At 38.3% G+C, this 18,747-nt stretch overlaps 1 protein-coding gene across 1 annotated transcript; it reads right to left on the bottom strand.

Moving 5' to 3' along the window:
• Positions 1 to 346: 346 nt before the first annotated feature.
• On the bottom strand, positions 347 to 667 carry LOC138839914 (histone H2A-Bbd type 1-like). The gene has a single exon (XM_070039390.1). The coding sequence runs from the start codon at positions 665 to 667 to the stop codon at positions 347 to 349; it is 321 nt and encodes a 106-aa protein (XP_069895491.1).
• Positions 668 to 18,747: the final 18,080 nt, after the last annotated feature.

Here is an 18,747-nt window from a genome sequence, read left to right as displayed (position 1 = left end):
TGTGGCCTCCTAAGGCCTTTCTTCCTCAGAGCCCAGGAGGACACCTTTTCTGTCCTCTTCCTCAGCCACCTCCTCCCACCAGGACCACTGCCCACACAGCCCCCCATGAAAAGTGCTCCCTTGAAATCATCTAGTCATGCACCCCTTGCTGACCACAGCTTCCACCCCTCAACCCTCCAGGGGGTAGCACCTCGATGTCTATGGGCCCCTCCCACTCACAACGACGAACTGAGGAATCAGAGCCACTGACATTGGTCCAAATGCTTTATTTAATAAGCAGCAATGATGTGTGGACATTTCAGAGGACAGATGAGGTTGTTGAACTCGCACCGTGTTTGATGCAGCATCACTCTTTGGGTTCGGTCATCTCACCACTTAGAGCTTTGATGTTATGATGGATGAACTGGAATTCCTTCTGGTTTTCCACGACCATCTTCACGTGTTCCGGGGTGATGCATGTCGTGCCGTTTCTACGGGCCTCCTTGCCAGCCAGGTCTAGGATGTTGGACACCAGATACTCGAGGATGCCAGTCAAGAATACGGGTGTTAAAGAGCACAATCGCTGGGCGTACTTATCCTCACGCAGGAACCGGTCCACACGGCTAACAGGAAACTGAAGCTCAGCCCGTGCAGAGCGGGTCATAGCTCTTCTCTTAGATTTTGGCATGTTCTCACCTTCTTTATTTCTAGCTATGCTGTTTGCTATGTGTTCTTGTTAGCTCAGGTGATGTTCTTTCTAATCTGGGCCTCTGGAATGATCAGGCTTTATGTCCAAGTACTTCCTTTGTGACCACCTGCACTTTGTGATGTCATTGGGGACCACTGAAGTATGGTCAGGCTTAGGTCTAGAAGTGTTTTCCCCAGAGGACTTTGCTCACTCAGTTCTGGACTCTGATTCTGAGGGAACTCTTTCCACTTGATTTTCATATTCTCGAAGATTCTTTGCTTTAGTGGAAAAACTTCTTTCTAGGATGCAGCTCCAGGTTATGGGATTGTTCTTTTCTATTACTTCTGAGCTTTTCCATTCTTCTGTAAGTTCTAAGTCAGTGACAGACATGGCAGACCTCCACTAGAGGCTCAATTGTCCTTGTTTCACACAAGACTCAAACCAGTGTTAGCCCCATTTCCTTATTCATCTCAATGTTCTTACTATTTCTGTTATCAATATTATTTGTGTTATTATTCCCCTTTGAAGTGATTATAGTGTATGCCAATTTAACATTTGCCAAACTTTTAAGTGATAAATATTTTACAACATATTCAGACAGGACTGAGTGTCATAATTTTACAGTTTTCCTTCTGGTTTTCACAGGAAACATGAAGTCTCCAAATCCAAATGCCCCTCTCACATGTGGAAGGAATTTTCCCCTCGAGAAAAATGAGAAAAGTGTAAGACTCACTTCCTTTAGGAAAGCATAGGCCTAACCAAGTTTTTGCCTTTTGTCCTTTTCTGAAAAGTAGAAATGGTGAATGGTGAAAGAGGATTAATTCTAGTTTATGTCCCAGAGAGAGGAAACCATTAGTGACCTGTGTCCTGGTGAGGAAGGAAATTCTGCTAACGAAGTAGATGATCATTAAGAGTCTGACATGGATCAATATAGTAGAAAATGTCTATATATCTATGGGAATAGGTGAACCAAGAGTCAAGCTTGATTGGAACTCAAAGGATTATACTGGTTTGGTTTTTTCATCAACTCAAGAACTAGGAACTAGGCTAGGATCTTACCAAAAACATGCTATGATAGCAGAGGTTTTATAACGATGCAGTGCCTCTAATCCCAGAATGTTATAGATCCTGTAGTATATAAGCAAAGAGAGAAGACAGCCTGGCACTTTACAGGTTCCTCTATTCAACTCAAACACTTCATTCCTAGTGCAAAAAAAAATTAGAGTAAAAGCTCACATACCTAATCTGGAAGGTAGATTAAGTTTGCTAGTTCTACACAGGAATTTTAAGAGAAAATTAGCTGCCAATATTTAAAAATTAAGGACATTTTGTCTGAGTATACAGATTTTTTTCCTCTTAAGAAGTCAGAATCTGGGTATGTACATGGTTACAGTCCACTAGAAAGGACAAGGTGATATCCCATTACAGCAAACATTTGATTTACTATAATCTTCATTCATTTCTACTGAGTTTCATGTGTCCTATCTGTTGAATCATTTATTATACCATGCTTATATTCAACCAGTAAAAATTAATATGTCAATACTAAGCCACAAAAAAAATCTTAATAGAACTACAATTAGTTTTATTCCTCTAGAAGTATGTTCTAAATCTAAAGCAAGGCATTGTGATGACCTGTATTTGGTATTATTGTAGTCTTTTTCTTCTAATGTCCTTTACAAAACTGTAAGGACTCTTTGTATGTTATGGATTTTATTATAACATTGAAGGAAACTATCTCTAAAATTCTGTTAAGGTAAAATATACTAAAGTGGAACAACAACTTAGAGGCAAATTTGATAAAGTACATGTTATATATTTGAGTTCTAAAATGTAGAATGAAGGTCATTCACATAGGATAAAGGAGATTCTGACATACAAAAGAGTCAATACAGTAAAAGGCATTCAGGAAGTAGGCTCTTTTTTCCTCTAGGGTTGCTTATTCTGGGTCTATCAGTGCTTATGTGGTCGAAGTTAAAAAAAATTATTAGAAGCTTTCTCAAGGTGTACAATCACTAGACTACTATATTTTCCTAAGAAAAAAATATTACTGAGGGAGAGCATGGGTACTAGGGGAAAAACAAGGGGGTAACAATGCTTGGTAGGGAATGTACTCATTATCTTACTCATGTAACTGTAACCCCTCTGTACAGTATCTTTACAATAAACAAACATTAAAAAATTTCTACTGAAAGTAGAAATTGGATAAAGGAAACGTGTGTGTATGTGTATGTGTGTGAGTGTGTATGTGTGTGATATTAAGGAACAGAAGTTTTTGATGGGCTGCATATTACAGCTGAGGCCAACAAAGACCAGAGATAGTAATAAGCTCTCCAAAGGTTACAAAACAGGCAGGCATCATAGAAATAAAAGTATCTTGAGATAGAAACATACTTAGTGTTCTCCCTTGGTGAAACAAATCTCAGGTTTTTACTACCCAAGTGGTAGGGTCTCTTGTATTTTAGTAAAGCACTCTCAGTAAATGATTCTTATTGACTATCACTTCTATTTTATTTGGTAAAGAACAGACAGGTAAGAATTCAGAAGACTGACTCCATGAAACTGTCTGCTTCTTGACTAAGGTGGGTTTGAAATATGTCTCTGTCCACTAATGTAGTTTTAAAGGTGATGGCAACAACAAAAGCTTCTATTAACAAAAGCTTATACCCAAGAGCCTCTTCTTTCCAGTATTAGTGCTGAATATACTGCCTTTTCTCATGAAAACTGTGAGGCTACCTTTCTGGTTGGAGATTAAAACTCTAGATTTTAGTTCACTGCAGAACTTTATAGGAAATAGTGTAAACTAAAAAATGAACTGGAGATGATAGAGGTTTTGATTTGAGAGCTCATCAATAGCAACAACAAATAAATCTAATTCTTTTAGCACACTCTGGCCACAAAGTGTAGGAATTAATCTGTCACTTCCCAGGAATCCCATGGGAAATCTCAAAGAGAATTTTATATGCAACCAAAACTGTGAAAGTTTGATTTTTATTCCATTCTTTTCATTGAGGATACAATTTTGGCGATACAAAAATGAAAGTTAGCTGGAAATTTGTACTAAAATTTGTACATATCAGACACAGAGACCTCAAGAGTAGGTATATAAGTAGAGGAAAATATGGTAAAACAAGGTTATGAAATAAAAGGGACTCAAACTGGAGATATGATTAATTTGATTAAGGTGGTAATATGCCAGCAGTGAACAAGAAAATTCAGCAAAAGCACAAGGCCTTGAGTTCAAGGCCTGACACAGCACACATGCACACACACACACACACACACACACACACACACACACACACACACACACAGAATAAACAGAAAATAGAAGGGGCACTGTATGGGCAGTAAAGGGGGAAAATGAGAAGTAAGGATGAGAGGATGGAAAAGAATAGCAGTCTAATATGATCTATACTGCATTATATGCCTAGATAAAACCTCTTGCAGGGGTTGGGAAGGTGGCTCAGTGGTAGAGTGCTTGCCTTGCATGCTTGAGGCCCTGGGTTCCATTCCTCAGCACCACATAAGCAGGAAAAAAAGCCAGAAGTGGTGCTGTGGCTCAAGTGGTAGAGCGCTAGCCGTGAGCTGAAGAGCTGAGGGACAGCACCCAGGCCCAGAGTTCAGCCCCCATGACCAGACCCACCCCCCCAAAAAAAAACCTCTTGCAATGTATGATTTAATATACACCAATAAAATGCATAACTTTGTATATGTATGTGTGGTAGAGGACATGGGTTTGCAAACTTAAAATTTTGCCAATCTACATTAAACAAATTGATAAAAGTTCCCCTTTTTTGCCCATCCTGGGGCTTGAACTCAGAGTCTGGGTGCTGTACCTGAGCCTCTTTGTGCTCATGGCTAGTGTTCTGTCCCTTGAGCCACAGCACCACTTCTGGCTTTTTTGAGTAGTTTATTGAAGATTAGAGTCTCACAGGACCTTTTCTGCCCAGGCTGGCTTTGACCCATGATCCTTAGATCTCAGCCTTCCAAGTAGAGTAGCTAAGATTACAGGTGTGAGCCACCAACATCCAGCAAAGTCCCAAGTTTTAACTAATCTTGCCATGGTTTTCTGGAAGAAAGTAAGGATGTTATAGGTTTTTGTTATTGTAAAGAGGGTGAGAATAGTGTAAACAAGAGAATCCCAACATCATTAGATTAATAATGGAAGTGGGCAAGAGAGGTAAACAGGGCAAACCACCATTGTAGTGGTAAACTAAAAAAGGGACATGAACTGTGCAAAGAAGCAGCTTTGTATCATGAATGCAATAAAATAAGGGTGAAACTTAAGTGCAAGCTGCCAGCAAAAAGAGGCCTGTGCTGTCAAATAGTGATTATCTCAATAAGGATGTGAACATGGCAAAGAGGAGGAATCCTGTGCCAGCATTATGGTATTACCAGGAAAATGGTATGAACTTAATGAAAGAGCAGTCCCACATAATGTTGTGTAAGTAGAAATCCTATGTCAAAGCAGCAAACTAAAGGAGCTCTACCTGACCTGTGTAGCTCTACCTGACCTATGTGAATAGAGCAAAAAGGAGAAGTCCCCATCATTAGTATAGTGGTATAACTACACAGGGGATATAACAAGGCCAAAATTACAGCCTTGTATAATCCCCTTCTTGGGAAAGGAGATAAGACACTAAATAAAAATCTGTAGGTTTGTAGCTGGTATGGAATATGAACCAAGAAAATAGAAAGGTCAATGAGGAGGAGTTACTGGACACATACAAATGAAGTATAGAGGAGGAACCTTCCATAACCAGCAGTGGTAGATGGTTCAATGGTGATAATCTAGGCAAAAAGGAGTCGTTCTTGTACCATCAGCATATGGGTGTAATTGTGTAATTCATGTGAACCCAGATCCCATAACATCCATGCAGGTTATTAAACAACTGACATAAACTGCATAACTAATAGGAACCTTAAAATATTATTGCATAAATACAGCTGGGCACAACATGTAAAGAGGACAATTAAGAGCATCCTCATACCATAGTGCAGAGTTGTAAGGGGAATGAAATAAAGGAGCAGCCCAGCGTCTGTGTGCTTGTGTAAGTGGACAGGGAATGTGAAAATGGCAGAGAAGAAAAGTCCATCATTATTTCACTGTATAGTTGGGAATAAAATGTAATGGTGCAAATATAAAATGGATGAAAAGGGGCAAAGAAGGGACAGAGTTGTGTAAATGGACAAATAACGCAAATGGATGGAAGTGGTGCTGTGGCTCAAGCGGCAGAGCACTACACTAGGCTTGAGCAAAAGGAGCTCAGAGATAGCACCCAAACCTGAGTTCAAGCTCTAAGGAAATGAAAAAAGAGACTTTTTTGGATTGCTGTTGTTGCTGTTTTTGTTTTCTTTTCCTTTTGTCTTCTTTGTATTTGGGATGGTAAGGGGTTACACAGAAAAGTGGAACAACGGGTGAACAAATACAACAGTGATACTCACTAGACACTATGTGGAAAATGAACATTACATCTTGTGGGTGGGGACCAGAGGGAAAAACTGGGAAAGAGTGAGGGCAGTGGAGACATGATTCAAAAAGCATTGTACTCATAACCTGAGCTATGTAACTGTAACCCTTCTGTATAACATCTTTACAATAACAATGAAAAAGGGCAAATGGAACAAAAAGAAACACCACTGTGCCTGCATCTCAATGGTTTAACTGGACAGGAGATTCATTATTGCAAAGAGAATATGCCCACACCCATCACTGTAGTGCTCTGATTGGTCTATATATGAAAACAAGGGAAAATAGGATTTCTTCTCCTTCACTGGAGTACTTGATGGGATAGTGTGACTACAAGAAATGACAGGACTGAAGAGCATTCAGTGTAGTAGTGACAGCAATTGAGATAGAAAAGAATAATTGTAATAGCAAAGAGGGTAAGACCTACCTCATCATTGTCATGGGGTACCTAGACAATGGATGAGGATGACAATCAAGAATAGTCTAACACCACCAATGTATTGCTATTGCTTAGCAGTGTACATGAGTGGGACAAATCAAAAGAGGCTTGCTGCTTCAGTGTACTGGCATAACTGGACAGGAGATGTTATCTGGGCAATTTGTAGGAGGTCCTATACCCAGTTCAAGGATATGGAGTGATTAAGGAAGACACCTACCTATGCACTATTCTGTCTGGCTCAGCATTCCTGCCTCTATACTACTTGGGAAAATCCCAGTGTGATTTTGATGTGGGCTAGGCAAATCCTTCCAAAGTTCATAAGAATTACAACGCTGCTCTACAAGGCTCCAGGAGAATTACAAGTCTTCTTTCAAGATAGTATGATTTACAGTCACAGCATCATAAAACATTTCAGACTGATCTGTTCTTCGGGGTGTGAGGTGACCTGCCAGACACTGCTGAGGTAGTTAAATGAAAAACCAATTTTCCTCTCCTCCTACTCAGAGCCTGTCATATATTTGTCCCATAACATATATCACCAAAAACTCTCAAAAGCAGAAGTTCAAAATCCTCAGGCATTGAGGTTGCTTAAAATACATAATCTGCTATAAATATGCACAGTGGTTACAGTAGAATATTCAGTGACCATAGTATAAGTCAATTCACTGACCCAAATCTAGCCCAGCTCATCATGAGTAAAAGTCATTACAGGCTTTCTGGAGCTTTGACAAACTGAGATTCAGCAGGAAAACTAATGGGACACAGAACAATTCTTGCCACAACTGGCACTGTATTGACAGTTTCTGCTAGCATAGCCAGGAAATCAATGGGCTGTGAACACTGAATCATCCTAACTCTGGAAGGAATTCCTGCAGGCCGGCCTGCAGGACATTAATGGAAGTGACTTCAAGGGTGAACACCAGACTTGGAAGTTTCTCCTGCTCTGGGAATGGCAAGGCCCTGGGTTTAAGGTTGTAGACCTGACATTGAAAAGACATACCTGTTCACCACAGAGCCATCTACTTAGCCAGATGTCTTTTCCACTACATCACTGTGCTATGTTAAATATGTATAGGTAGCAATAAATGGAAAAATGAGCCAAATCCATTTCAAGAGTATGAAATCTAAAGTTAAAAAAATTCTCTGCCTCAACCTCTCCCCTTCTCTCCCCCTCCAACCCTCTCCCCTTCTCTCCCCCTCCAACCCTCTCCCCTTCTCTCACCCCTTCTTTCCCTTTTCTTCCCTCCCTCTTCCCCTATCTTCCCTCCTTCCCTCATCCTTCCTCCCTCTCTCTGCTGTTTGCCAGTACTAAAGCTTAAATTCAGATTCTTGAACTCTTTCTTGGCTTTTTCACTTAAGACTGGTACTCTACCACTTGAGCCACACTTCCACTTCTGGCTTTTTGCTGGTTAATTGGAGATAAGACTCTCAGAGAGTGTTCTGCTGTGGTGGCTTCTAACCTCAATTCTTAGATCTTAGCCTCCTGAGTAGCTAGGAATAGAGTGGTAAGCCACCAGCACCTGACTGTTCAGCCCAGTTTTACACCAAACTCTCTTCTATGTTTGCAATAGTTTCAAGAGCAAATTTTACCTACACTGCATTGATTTTTATTCAGCTCTAGTTTTCTCTAATAGGTTCATGCACCAAACTAACTCCCAGAGTTTTCCAGTGAGATTGAATTCTACTCAGCAATCCCCAGTAGTAACTTGCTTCATAGATAACATTTGTTGGTATTTCCCCTTTCTTGTCTCTATTTCAGTCCTATTTCCCAGGGTTATTTCCACCCAAATATTACTACTTACATTTCAATTTACCTCAAGTGTGCTCCTCAGAAATCCAACATAAGACACTGTTTCAACATCTTCATCTATTTTCAGATGACTGGCCCCAGTACCCCAGCATGAGTATCTTATATTTTTGATCTTGATGAAACTTACTAGAGTAAAACTGAAATCTCACATGTCCAAGTATTTCTTACATAGAATACACTAATAAGATGATGCTTTCCATGAAAAATTTGACCCTCGGATGTCTAGAGCAGACAGTACTTATATTTTCTAGGGTCATCAATGAGTGACCACAGTAATTATACTTCGGTGTCATTTTCATTCAAAAGTGACTAATTGGAGAAAGTACATCCCATGGTCTTTATGGGCAACCATCTTGAAATCCTCAGCTTTGTGAAGAAAGGGACAACACTCAATGATCCACCCTATCGGGCCAGAATATCAGTCACACTGGCCCAAGACTATGTTTCCCAGCCCACTGATAACTGTGTGTAAATTGCTCATGACCAGAGACTTTTGTTTCACACCTATTTTCTGGTAGCATTCTTCAGGATTGATAAATTTTAAGATTTTCTTAAAGTCATGGCCTTTCAGAAAGACCATGGAACACTACTTAATCAAAAAGAAGTTTATCTTTGTACTTATCTACATTGCCTAAAACCTCCCCCTTTCCTTTTTGTCCTTTAAGTGACTTGTTGTGCTTCTCCTCTAACACTCTTAGGATACTATTCAGTTCTATTATATCCAATTACATGTATAACCAATTAATACTACAGAAACATTTGAAGATGTTAGGTGCTAACAATTGATATTAAACTAAATAGAATGATTTTAGCTTTATAATAAATAACAGGGAGCTATCAAATGTTATATTAGGAAATCTAGAATTTTCCAAGGATGACTCAGTTAGTATTTGTTCTACAAATATTTCTTAAGTATTAGCTATGTGCTGAAATGGTATAAGGAACAGGCAGTCTATCACAGATTTAAATCCTTTTGAAAAGTTTGTATTTTAATTAAGAAATTGGGCATTAACAAAGATCTGAAGGTTTCTATTATAGTGCATTTCAGATACTAGAGTAATAATTGAAATGAAAGGTGTTTTATGTCTTACTAGACAAACTCCATAACTAGACACTCACTATGTGGAAAATGAACTGTACATCTTGTGGGTGGGGATGGGAGGGAAAACCAGGAGAGAGAGCGACAGAAGGGAGACAATGTTCAAAAGAATTGTACTCATTACTAATTACCTTCTTCATGTAACTGTAACCCCTCTGTATATCAACTCTACAATACCAATTAATAAAAAATATATAGGCAATTAACATACTTGTGAGAGGGGAACTGTTTAACAAAACTTTTTGTACAAGACCAGAATTATTTTAAAACACAGCAGTGCTTTTAAATCAATAATTATTCAGACATATTACCTATATTTAACTGGTATCAACTCTTACCTTTTGGAGTTTTATTATTCACTCCAACCCCAAATGGTTTGTTAATATGTTTTTTTTTAATTCTGGTAATTTTTTTTTCAGGGAGAGTAGAATCTGTTATCAAAATCCTATCTGTGGTCTCCACATGACATAATATATAGTTACCAAGTCACACAGAGCTTTCTTTCCTCAATATATAATATATGTCATCCCTTTCTGTCTGTGTCACTCAGGAAAAGCATTTTTGTGTCTTTATCTTTGAAATTCAAAATGTTGTACATTCACATCTAAGTATTGGACAATTTTTGCTAATTTTGCATTTCATGTGAAAATTAATGTTTTTCTTCAACTTGAGATAGTATCATTCTCTTCTCTAAATATTATTTCTTTCAATTTATTTTGGAGGATTCATTTGTTCATGCCAATAATCCACTCACAAGGTCTTCATTCATTGCCTTTTCTATCTATTTGTTCTTCTTAGGTTGCAACTGCACCAATTTTATTATAGAGATCTTTATGTTTTGACTTTATAGTCACATGCATGCTATAAAGATAGCTGTGGGGGCTGAGAATGTGGCTTAGTGGTAGAATGTTTGCCTAGCCTGCATGAAACCCTGGGTTTGATTCCTCAATACCACTTATACAGGAAAGGCTGGAAGTGGTGCTGTGGCTCAAGTGGTAAAGTGTTAGCCTTGAGCAAAAGAAGCTCAGGGATAGTGCCCAGGCCCTGAGTTCAAGTCCCAGAACTGGCAAAAAATAAATAAAAAAAGATAGCTGTGAGCCACTGCAGTCGCTCATGCCTGTAATCCTAGCTACTAAGAAGGCTGAGATCTGAGGATCTCAGCCAACCTTTTGGCTTCAAAGGTAAGAGTCCATGAGACTCTTATCTCCTAACCAGCAAAAAGCCAGCAGCCCTGGTTCAAGTGGTAGAGTGCCAGCCCTGGGCAAAAACAGCTAAGGGACAGTGCCCAGGCCCTGAGTTCAAGCCCCAGTACAGGAACCAAAAACAAAAAGAGAGAGCTATGGTACACCACTACTAAATGAAGTGAAATTCCTCACCTTCATTCTTCCTCCACAATTTCTTCAGTGATTTTGGTTAGATAAATGGCTGTCTCATAAAGTAGGTTAATTCTGGTAAAAACTAAAGCACCCACCAATAGTTAATATGATATTCCACTGTATTTTCTTCCTCTGAACAAAATCCCACTAGTAATTGAGAAATCGGAGTGAAGGGAAATTTTTAAATCTTCTTATTCTGTAGAAATTTAAGAGTGCCAATCAAATTACTTTCATTACAGAATTTGAAGTTGCCTGTAACAGAAATTAAGAGTTAAAACATATAGCCCAGAAATGGTGGCTCATGCTTGTAACCCTAGTTATTCAGAAGACTGAGATATAGGATTGGAGTTCACAGTTAGCCCAGTCAGAAAAGTCCATGAAACTCTTTCTTCCAACTAACCAGCAAAAAGCCAGAAATGAAGCTATGACTCAAGCAATAGATTCAGCCATGTGTGTGTGTGAGAAAGAGGGGGGGAGGGGAGAAGAGAGAGAGAGAGAGAGAGAGAGAGAGAGAGAGAGAGAGAGAGAGAGAGAGAGAGAGAGAGAGAGAGAGAGAGAGAGAGAGAGAGAGAGAGAGAGAGAGAGAGAGAGGAGAGAGTATACTGGGGCTTACTGAGATACCAAAAATTTCTGTAAAACTATGTAAAACTTATTTCCTGTTTTTCTACAAAACCCTCACTAACACACTTAGTTATGTTTCCATTGTCCCATAGTCTAAGATAGTTTTTATTTTGCACATCCCGTAATTCCTTATTTAGTGGGGCAAAGCAAGTTGATATTACCACAGTGGTAATATATGTAATTTTTGCAGCCATAAAATAGTAAGAGTATTATGAAGAAAATAAAACTATGGCAATTTTGCATAAAATTAGAAGTTCTTCAAATTCTACTTTTATTTCTTAGTCATTTTATTTAACAGAGAAACATGTTTATCGGAACATTGGTGTTTGTTCCATGTATTCACTAACCAATCAGAATGTGCTTCACTTACAGTAATTGTATTCTGTGACAACTGAAGCAATTATGTGGGTAGCTACTGCAAAGTTCAAGCATAATCTGGTAAAATTCTAACAAAACAGAACACAGGATTTGGGACTGGATACATAGGATGTTTGCCAATGAAGTAGAGGTTCTGAGCTCAGACTCCAGTAGGCATGTATTTATGTATGTATGTATGTATGTAGGTAGGTAGGTAGGTAGGTAGGTAGGTAGGCAGGCAGGGAGGGAGGAAAGGAGGGAAGAGGGAGGGAAGGAAGAAGGGAAGGAAGGAAGGAAGGAAGGAAGGAAGGAAGGAAGGAAGGAAGGAGGGAAGGAGGGAGGGAAGGAGGGAGGGAAGGAGGGAGGGAAGGGAAGAGGAAGGGAAGAGGAAGGGAGGAGGATAGGAAATGCAAAAAAATTAAGAAAGAAGAAAGAACAAGAAAGAAAGAGAGAGAGAAAGAAAGAAAGAAAGAAAAAAGAGGAAGGAGGAGAAAATGGAGGAGGAGGAGAAGGAAGAGTTAAAAGAAAAGAAAAAATATTGTTTTATAAATACTGTATTTTTTTCTTTGTCATTATTCGGTATTGAACTCAGACTTGCTATATTGCCCTGCTTGCTAGCTCTCCTGGCATTTTACCACATGAGCCACAACTCCAGCTCTGCTTTTTGTTGGGTATTTTGGAGATGGGTTCTCACATACTTTTCTGCCTGGGCTGGCCTCTAAACTGTGATCCTTTGGATCTCACCCTCCTGAGTAGGTAGTATTAACAAAATATTATACTCTTTATTTGGACATTTTAAATGCCAATTCCAGAAACAAAAATTAAACACAAAATTAAACCATAATATTTGTGGGCCATTTTGAGCCAATGATCATTTGATTTAGCATTATATAATGATTCTAACAGGATTGGCCTTATTGTGCTGTTCCTATCAAAAAAAATAAAAATTCCATTGTGTATATATACCATATTTTCTTCATTAATCTATTGAGGGGTATCTGAGTTGGTTCCATATCTTAGCTATGGTAAATAACGCTGGTAGCTTTAGTGTGACCTAGCTTGAGATAATTTGGATAAATGCCCAGGAGTGGGATTGCTGGATCACAGGGGAGAGCTATGTTTAGTCTTCTGAGGAACCATCACGCTGCTTTCCAAAGTGGTTGAACCAGCTTACATTCACACCAACAGTGTAGTAGTGTTCCCTTTTGGCCATATCCCTGCCTGCATCTGTTTTTATTTGGTTTCTTGATAATGGCAATTCTAACTGGAGTGAGGTGGAATCTCAATGTGATTTTGATTTGCATTTCTTTTATGGCCAGAGAAGTTGAGCATTTCTTCATTCTTATTTCCTCTCCAAAGAAGTCTCTTTTTAATTCTTTAGCCCACTTATTAATGGGGTGTTTGTTTCTTTGGGGATATGTTATGGGGGGAGTTAATTTTTTGAGCTGTAGGTATATTTTTGATATGAGACCCTTGTCTGTTGTATATTTAGTGAGGATCTTCTCCCAATCTATGGGCTTTCTATTTATCTTGCTAACTATATCCTTTGCCATGCAGAATCTCTGCAGTTTAATACAATCCCATTTATCCAGACTTTCTTTGATTTGTTGTGTTCTGCATCTTTATTTAGAAGTTTCTACCTGTGACAAGGAGCCCTAGCATATCCCTTATCCCTTCCTGTAATATTTTATTCCCCTCAATAGAAGACTGGATCAAGAAAATGTGTTATATATACACAATGGAATTTTATGCTTCTATCAGAAAAAAATGACATTTCCCCTTTCATAAGGAAATGGAAAGACTTGGAAAAAATCATATTAAGTGAAGTAAGTCAGACCAAAGAAACATAGACTCTATTGTTTCCCTCACTTGTAATAATTACTATATGCCTAGGATACTCCTGACAGAGAATCATAAAAGGTCAAGAGCTATGTACATATGACCACACATAATGATGTTAATTGAAATGAACTCCAAGACATGGAAACAACAGGTCTTTTTTTTTAGATGTCAACCTTGATGTCGCCAATGTACTGTATCTACTTCTTTCTTCTTATTTTATTTCATTTTTCTTTTCCCATTGGTTTATCCCTGGCAATCTCTGTCTTTGATTCTGGTACACTCCATCTTGTATATACATTTATCTGATTTGGGGAAGGGAAGGGAAATAACAAAATGATGAAAACAGTACAAAGAATGGCCTATTTCAACAATGATACTCACAAGACACTATGTCAGAAATGAACTTTACAACTTTGGGGGTTGGTGAGGGAAGGGATAGTGGAAGAACAACAATGGAGTGGGTAACAATGTTCAATAAGATATGTACCTTATTCATATAACTATAACCCCTCTGTACAGCATCTTTACAATAAAATTAAATTAAAGAGAAGACAGTAAAAACCCTTTCAATCTTCAGTAGTTGTAGAAACCTGATGCCTAAAGTATAGGGTGGTGATATTTAAATTGTAAGTTTTGGGCGAGGCGTGGTACTACAGTTTGAACTCAGAACCTTACAATTACTAGGTAAGTGCTACTATGTTACTTGAGCACACTTCCAGCCTTTTTTAACTTCAATTTAATTTTCAGACAGTGTTTCATATTTTTTATCCAGGACACACCCAGACCATTTTCTTCCTATCTCTGCCTCCTGTGTATCTGGATTTATAGGTATGTACCACCACGCCCAGTGCTTATAAACTAGTGAATACTCTGTTTCAATCCTCTCTTCATGTCATAACAGATTTGCTACACTCTTCATTTAATTACAGTGCAAATATTTTTAATTATTGAAATTTTTATTACCAATCACTGACAATTATATTGTGTACTTCACCAGCTTCAGTGCAACAAAAATGAGTATAAATGCCTGAAGTTCATTCACATTATGGTGTTCACATATTACTTGACCATATGGAGAGTAATTTATCACCTATAAAACTCTACTCTACCCACAAATATGAGTCCTCTTGCTTCTTCTCCCTGCTGCCCAATCAGCCCCAAGTAAGGATAAGATTTTTGGTACCCTGGTATTGCATATACATTTATTTGAATTAGGGAAGGGAAGGGGAACAACAGAATGGTGAGACAAAAGACAAAGGAAGAGCCAATGCAACAGTGATATACACAAAACAATATGTTGGAAATGAATTGTACAACTTTGGGGTGTTGGTTGGGGGGAGGGAAAGTAGGAGAAAAATGAGGGCAGGGGTAATAAGTTTGACAAGAAATGTACTTATTACCTTATTATTTATGTAACTGTAACCCCTCTGTATATCACCTTGACAATAAAAAAAAATCCAGAAAAAAATCTGCATTTTATTTGCTCTTTTAACGTATTAGCCTCAATTAGCTATAGAAGAGGTTTTTTTGTTTGTTATTGGATTTTGACATATACAAATATGCATATAACATACCTAGATCAGAATCCTCTCCTCTGTTACCCTCCTTTTTTACCCTTTCCCCATGCCAAATCATCTTCAACATGCTTCATTGTTTCATTTCCACAAATGTACACAAAATAGTTTGACCATATTTACCCTCTTCATCCTACTTCCCTTCTCCCTATTACCAACACCCCAAACAGGGCATATTTGACCTTCTTAATATTCATTTATGTTAATTTTCATGAAAACCACTTACTATGGTATTTCCCAAGGGCATATATTTATATACGGTCATGTGTTTATGTATATATTTACCCTTTAGATCTAACATCTACATATGAGAACATGTGACTTTTGTCCTTTAGGCTAACTTCACTGATTATGATGGTCTCCAGATATGCATCCATTTCCCTACATATAACATAATTTTATTATTCGTTATGGCTGAATTTTATACCTCCTCAACATATATATCACATTTTCTTGATTGATTCATCAGTTATAGGCCTTCTGGTCTTTTCCCACAGGTTGGCTATTCTGAACAGTGCTGCAATGAACATGGGTGTTCAGGGACCCTAATTCTGACTTACATTCTTTAGGATATATGCATAAGAGTTGTAACACTGGATCATATAGCAATATTGGGGTTTGATTTCAGGACCCTGTAGTTTCTAGGCAGGCATTATACCACTGGAGCCATATTCCCAACCCTGAAATACATAATACTGATAAAGTGACCTCTGAAAGGAGACATTGATATTGTCACCAAAGCATGAGCAAGTTATCCTTCATGAATGTGAGAATATAAAGTAGAAATACAGGAGGTATTTTGGTTTCTGAGGATTTGTAGTGAAAAATTGCCATGAGAATTGGTGGAAAGGTATCACCTTAATGTTCATTTCATTGATCTGCTTAAAGAATAACTGTTAAATATAGGTGGTTAAATTACTTTTACATAATTAAGCTGAATAGTCTGCCCAGTCAACTTTCTTGAAGGATAATACAGAACTATGACTTAGTCTTCAAAATATTTTCTGGCTACTTATACTGATTGAATCAGCCATTATATTTCCTTATTTTTATCTCCTGTCCAATCCTAGATTATACAGGACCCATGTCTCATCCCTTTGGAGCTAAGTGACCCAGTGTTATATTTAAAAAGTAAGTATTTTTGTATGATTAGAATTTTAAATTGGACTTTGAATTGATCTCCCCTCTATCCTATGAAGGGTTAGGCAATAACAAACAAGTAACTTGTGTCTGAACATAACAATTGACAAGTTCTGTAAAGAGAAAACAATCTTTGTGCAAGCCTTTGTAAATGTGAGCAGAGTTACAAAGTCTAAACTATTTGATGTGAAAACTGGCTTTGTGGTCTCATTGATCTGCTAATTAGATGATTTCTAGTTCTAATGCACAATCTGACAATACAGACTGAAGCATTAAATACCACAATGTGGATTGATCTTCTTTCCTTCCTTCTTTCCTTCCTTCCTTCCTTCCTTCCTTCCTTCCTTCCTTCCTTCCTTCCTTCCTTCCTTCCTTCCCTCCCTCCCTCCCTCGCTCCTTCCTTCCTTTCTTCCTTCCTTCCTTCCTTCCTTTCTTCCTTTTTTCCTTTCTTCCCTTTCTTATTTTTTGTATGCAGGTCCTGGGAACACAAGGCCTAGATGCTGTCCCTGAGTTTTTTTTGCTCAAGGTTAGCCTCTACCACAGTAGCCACAGCTCCACTTTTTTTTTTGGTGTTAAATTGGAGTCTTTTGGACTTTCCTTTTGGTCTGGCTTTGAGCTGTAATACTCGATTTCAGCTTCCTGAGTATCTAGGATTACAGGCATGAGCCAATTGTACCCAGCAACACTGTGGATCCATTTCTATTCAAATGATGCTTATTGAAATCAACTCCAAGAAATGAAAGCAAAAGGTTTTTTTTCTGCGGGGAGGTCCGGTCTTGGGGCCTGAACTCTGGGTCTGGGCACTGTCCCTCAGCTCTTCAGCTCAAGGCTAGCGCGCTACCACTTGAGCCATAGCACCACTTCCGGCTTTTTTTTTCTGCTTATGTGGTGCTGAGGAATCGAACCCAGGGCCTCATGCATGCAAGGCAAGCGCTCTACCACTGAGCCACCTTCTCAGCCCCAGCAAAAGGTTTTTATATTTTCTTTTTTTCTTTTTTCTGTTTTTTTCCCCTTTTGTTGTTGTTTTTGATTTCTGTACCTTCTGTGTGTATGTAAGTTATTTGATTTGGGGAGAGTAAGGGGAAGCACAGAAATGGTGGGACAAAAGTGAACTAATTCAGCAGTGACACTCAATGGACATTATATTGAAAATGAACTAAACAACTTGTGTGGGAGGGGGTTGGGAGGTAAAAAGCTGGGAGAAAATAAGAGAAGTGACATTGTTCAAAAAGAAATGTACTCATTACCTCACTTGCGTAACTTCAACCCCTCTATATGTCACCTTTAAATTTAAAAAATTAAAAATTAAAAAAATAGATGAAAACACCAAAGAGGTATTTGACACTCTGCTCGCCCAAACATTCCTCCTCTACAAATGCAATAGAAAATTTGGTTATCGTTTGCTGATTTAAGCAGGAAATTCACGGACACTGAAAACGGGAGTAGAAAATGTCAGTCACTGAAGGGACTCTCTTCCTTCTTGAATCTGTAACTGTGTCATTACAGTAAAAATGACTCAGGAAAAGCACTCACAGAGAGAAAAATCAAGACAGGATGATCTTTATACACCATATTCTCTGGATTCCATAGTTTTATCATCAATTACTATCAATCCAAAAATGTGGCTTCACTCACATTCTCAAAGGGAGTTTCAATAGTTGTGAATCAAACTAAGAGTCAATAACATAAAATAATGCTCAAGATTGACAGATAAAAGGACTTGAAAATAGATTCATGCCTAAAATAGGTCTTGGCAGGGGTGGGGGAAGCCAGATAGCATCACTGTCTCTTCACCAGTGCATGGTAAGTTCCTTTAACAAGAATAAGTATGTCATCATAATAATGCCTCTGACATTTTCCAATGCTTCCTGATTAAAGCTATCTGACAAGCTTATTTGTGCTTTGCCTTTTAACTATTTTGTATCTTTAGAATCATGTGGCATTTGCTTTCAACTTGGTTGGTGGTCCACTTATAATTCAAAGTCCATCATTTTCTACAAATGATGAATGTAAAATGGTTGGAAGTTGATTCCAATATGGTAGGAGTAGAGAGAAGTGTCTTTCAAAGATAAAAAAGCTGGGTGTCTTCTTTCCTGATGGCCTTGAGCATTCAGAAGTGAAATTACAGCATATAATCAAGAGTGATTCCTCCTGATTACTTCAGAGCTAATTAGGAGGTACTTGCCCACCCAAGACCTGCATCTAATTAGAAATATCTCATAAGCCCTTATTTGCATATCTTCAAGTCATATTGTGTCAGGAGGACATTTGAGCTGATGAAAACTGACATTTGCTATAAAATTAAAATGCATTACATTGAAGCCAGGAGTCATCAAAAACTCACAGCTG

Source organism: Dipodomys merriami, unplaced genomic scaffold, assembly GCF_024711535.1.
Source record: "Dipodomys merriami isolate MVZ:Mamm:240054 unplaced genomic scaffold, mDipMer1.0.p SCAF_3, whole genome shotgun sequence".
Lineage (NCBI taxonomy): Eukaryota > Metazoa > Chordata > Mammalia > Rodentia > Heteromyidae > Dipodomys > Dipodomys merriami.
The sequence above is the reverse complement of the archived record's forward strand: the minus strand, read 5'-3'. Positions and strand labels throughout refer to the sequence as shown.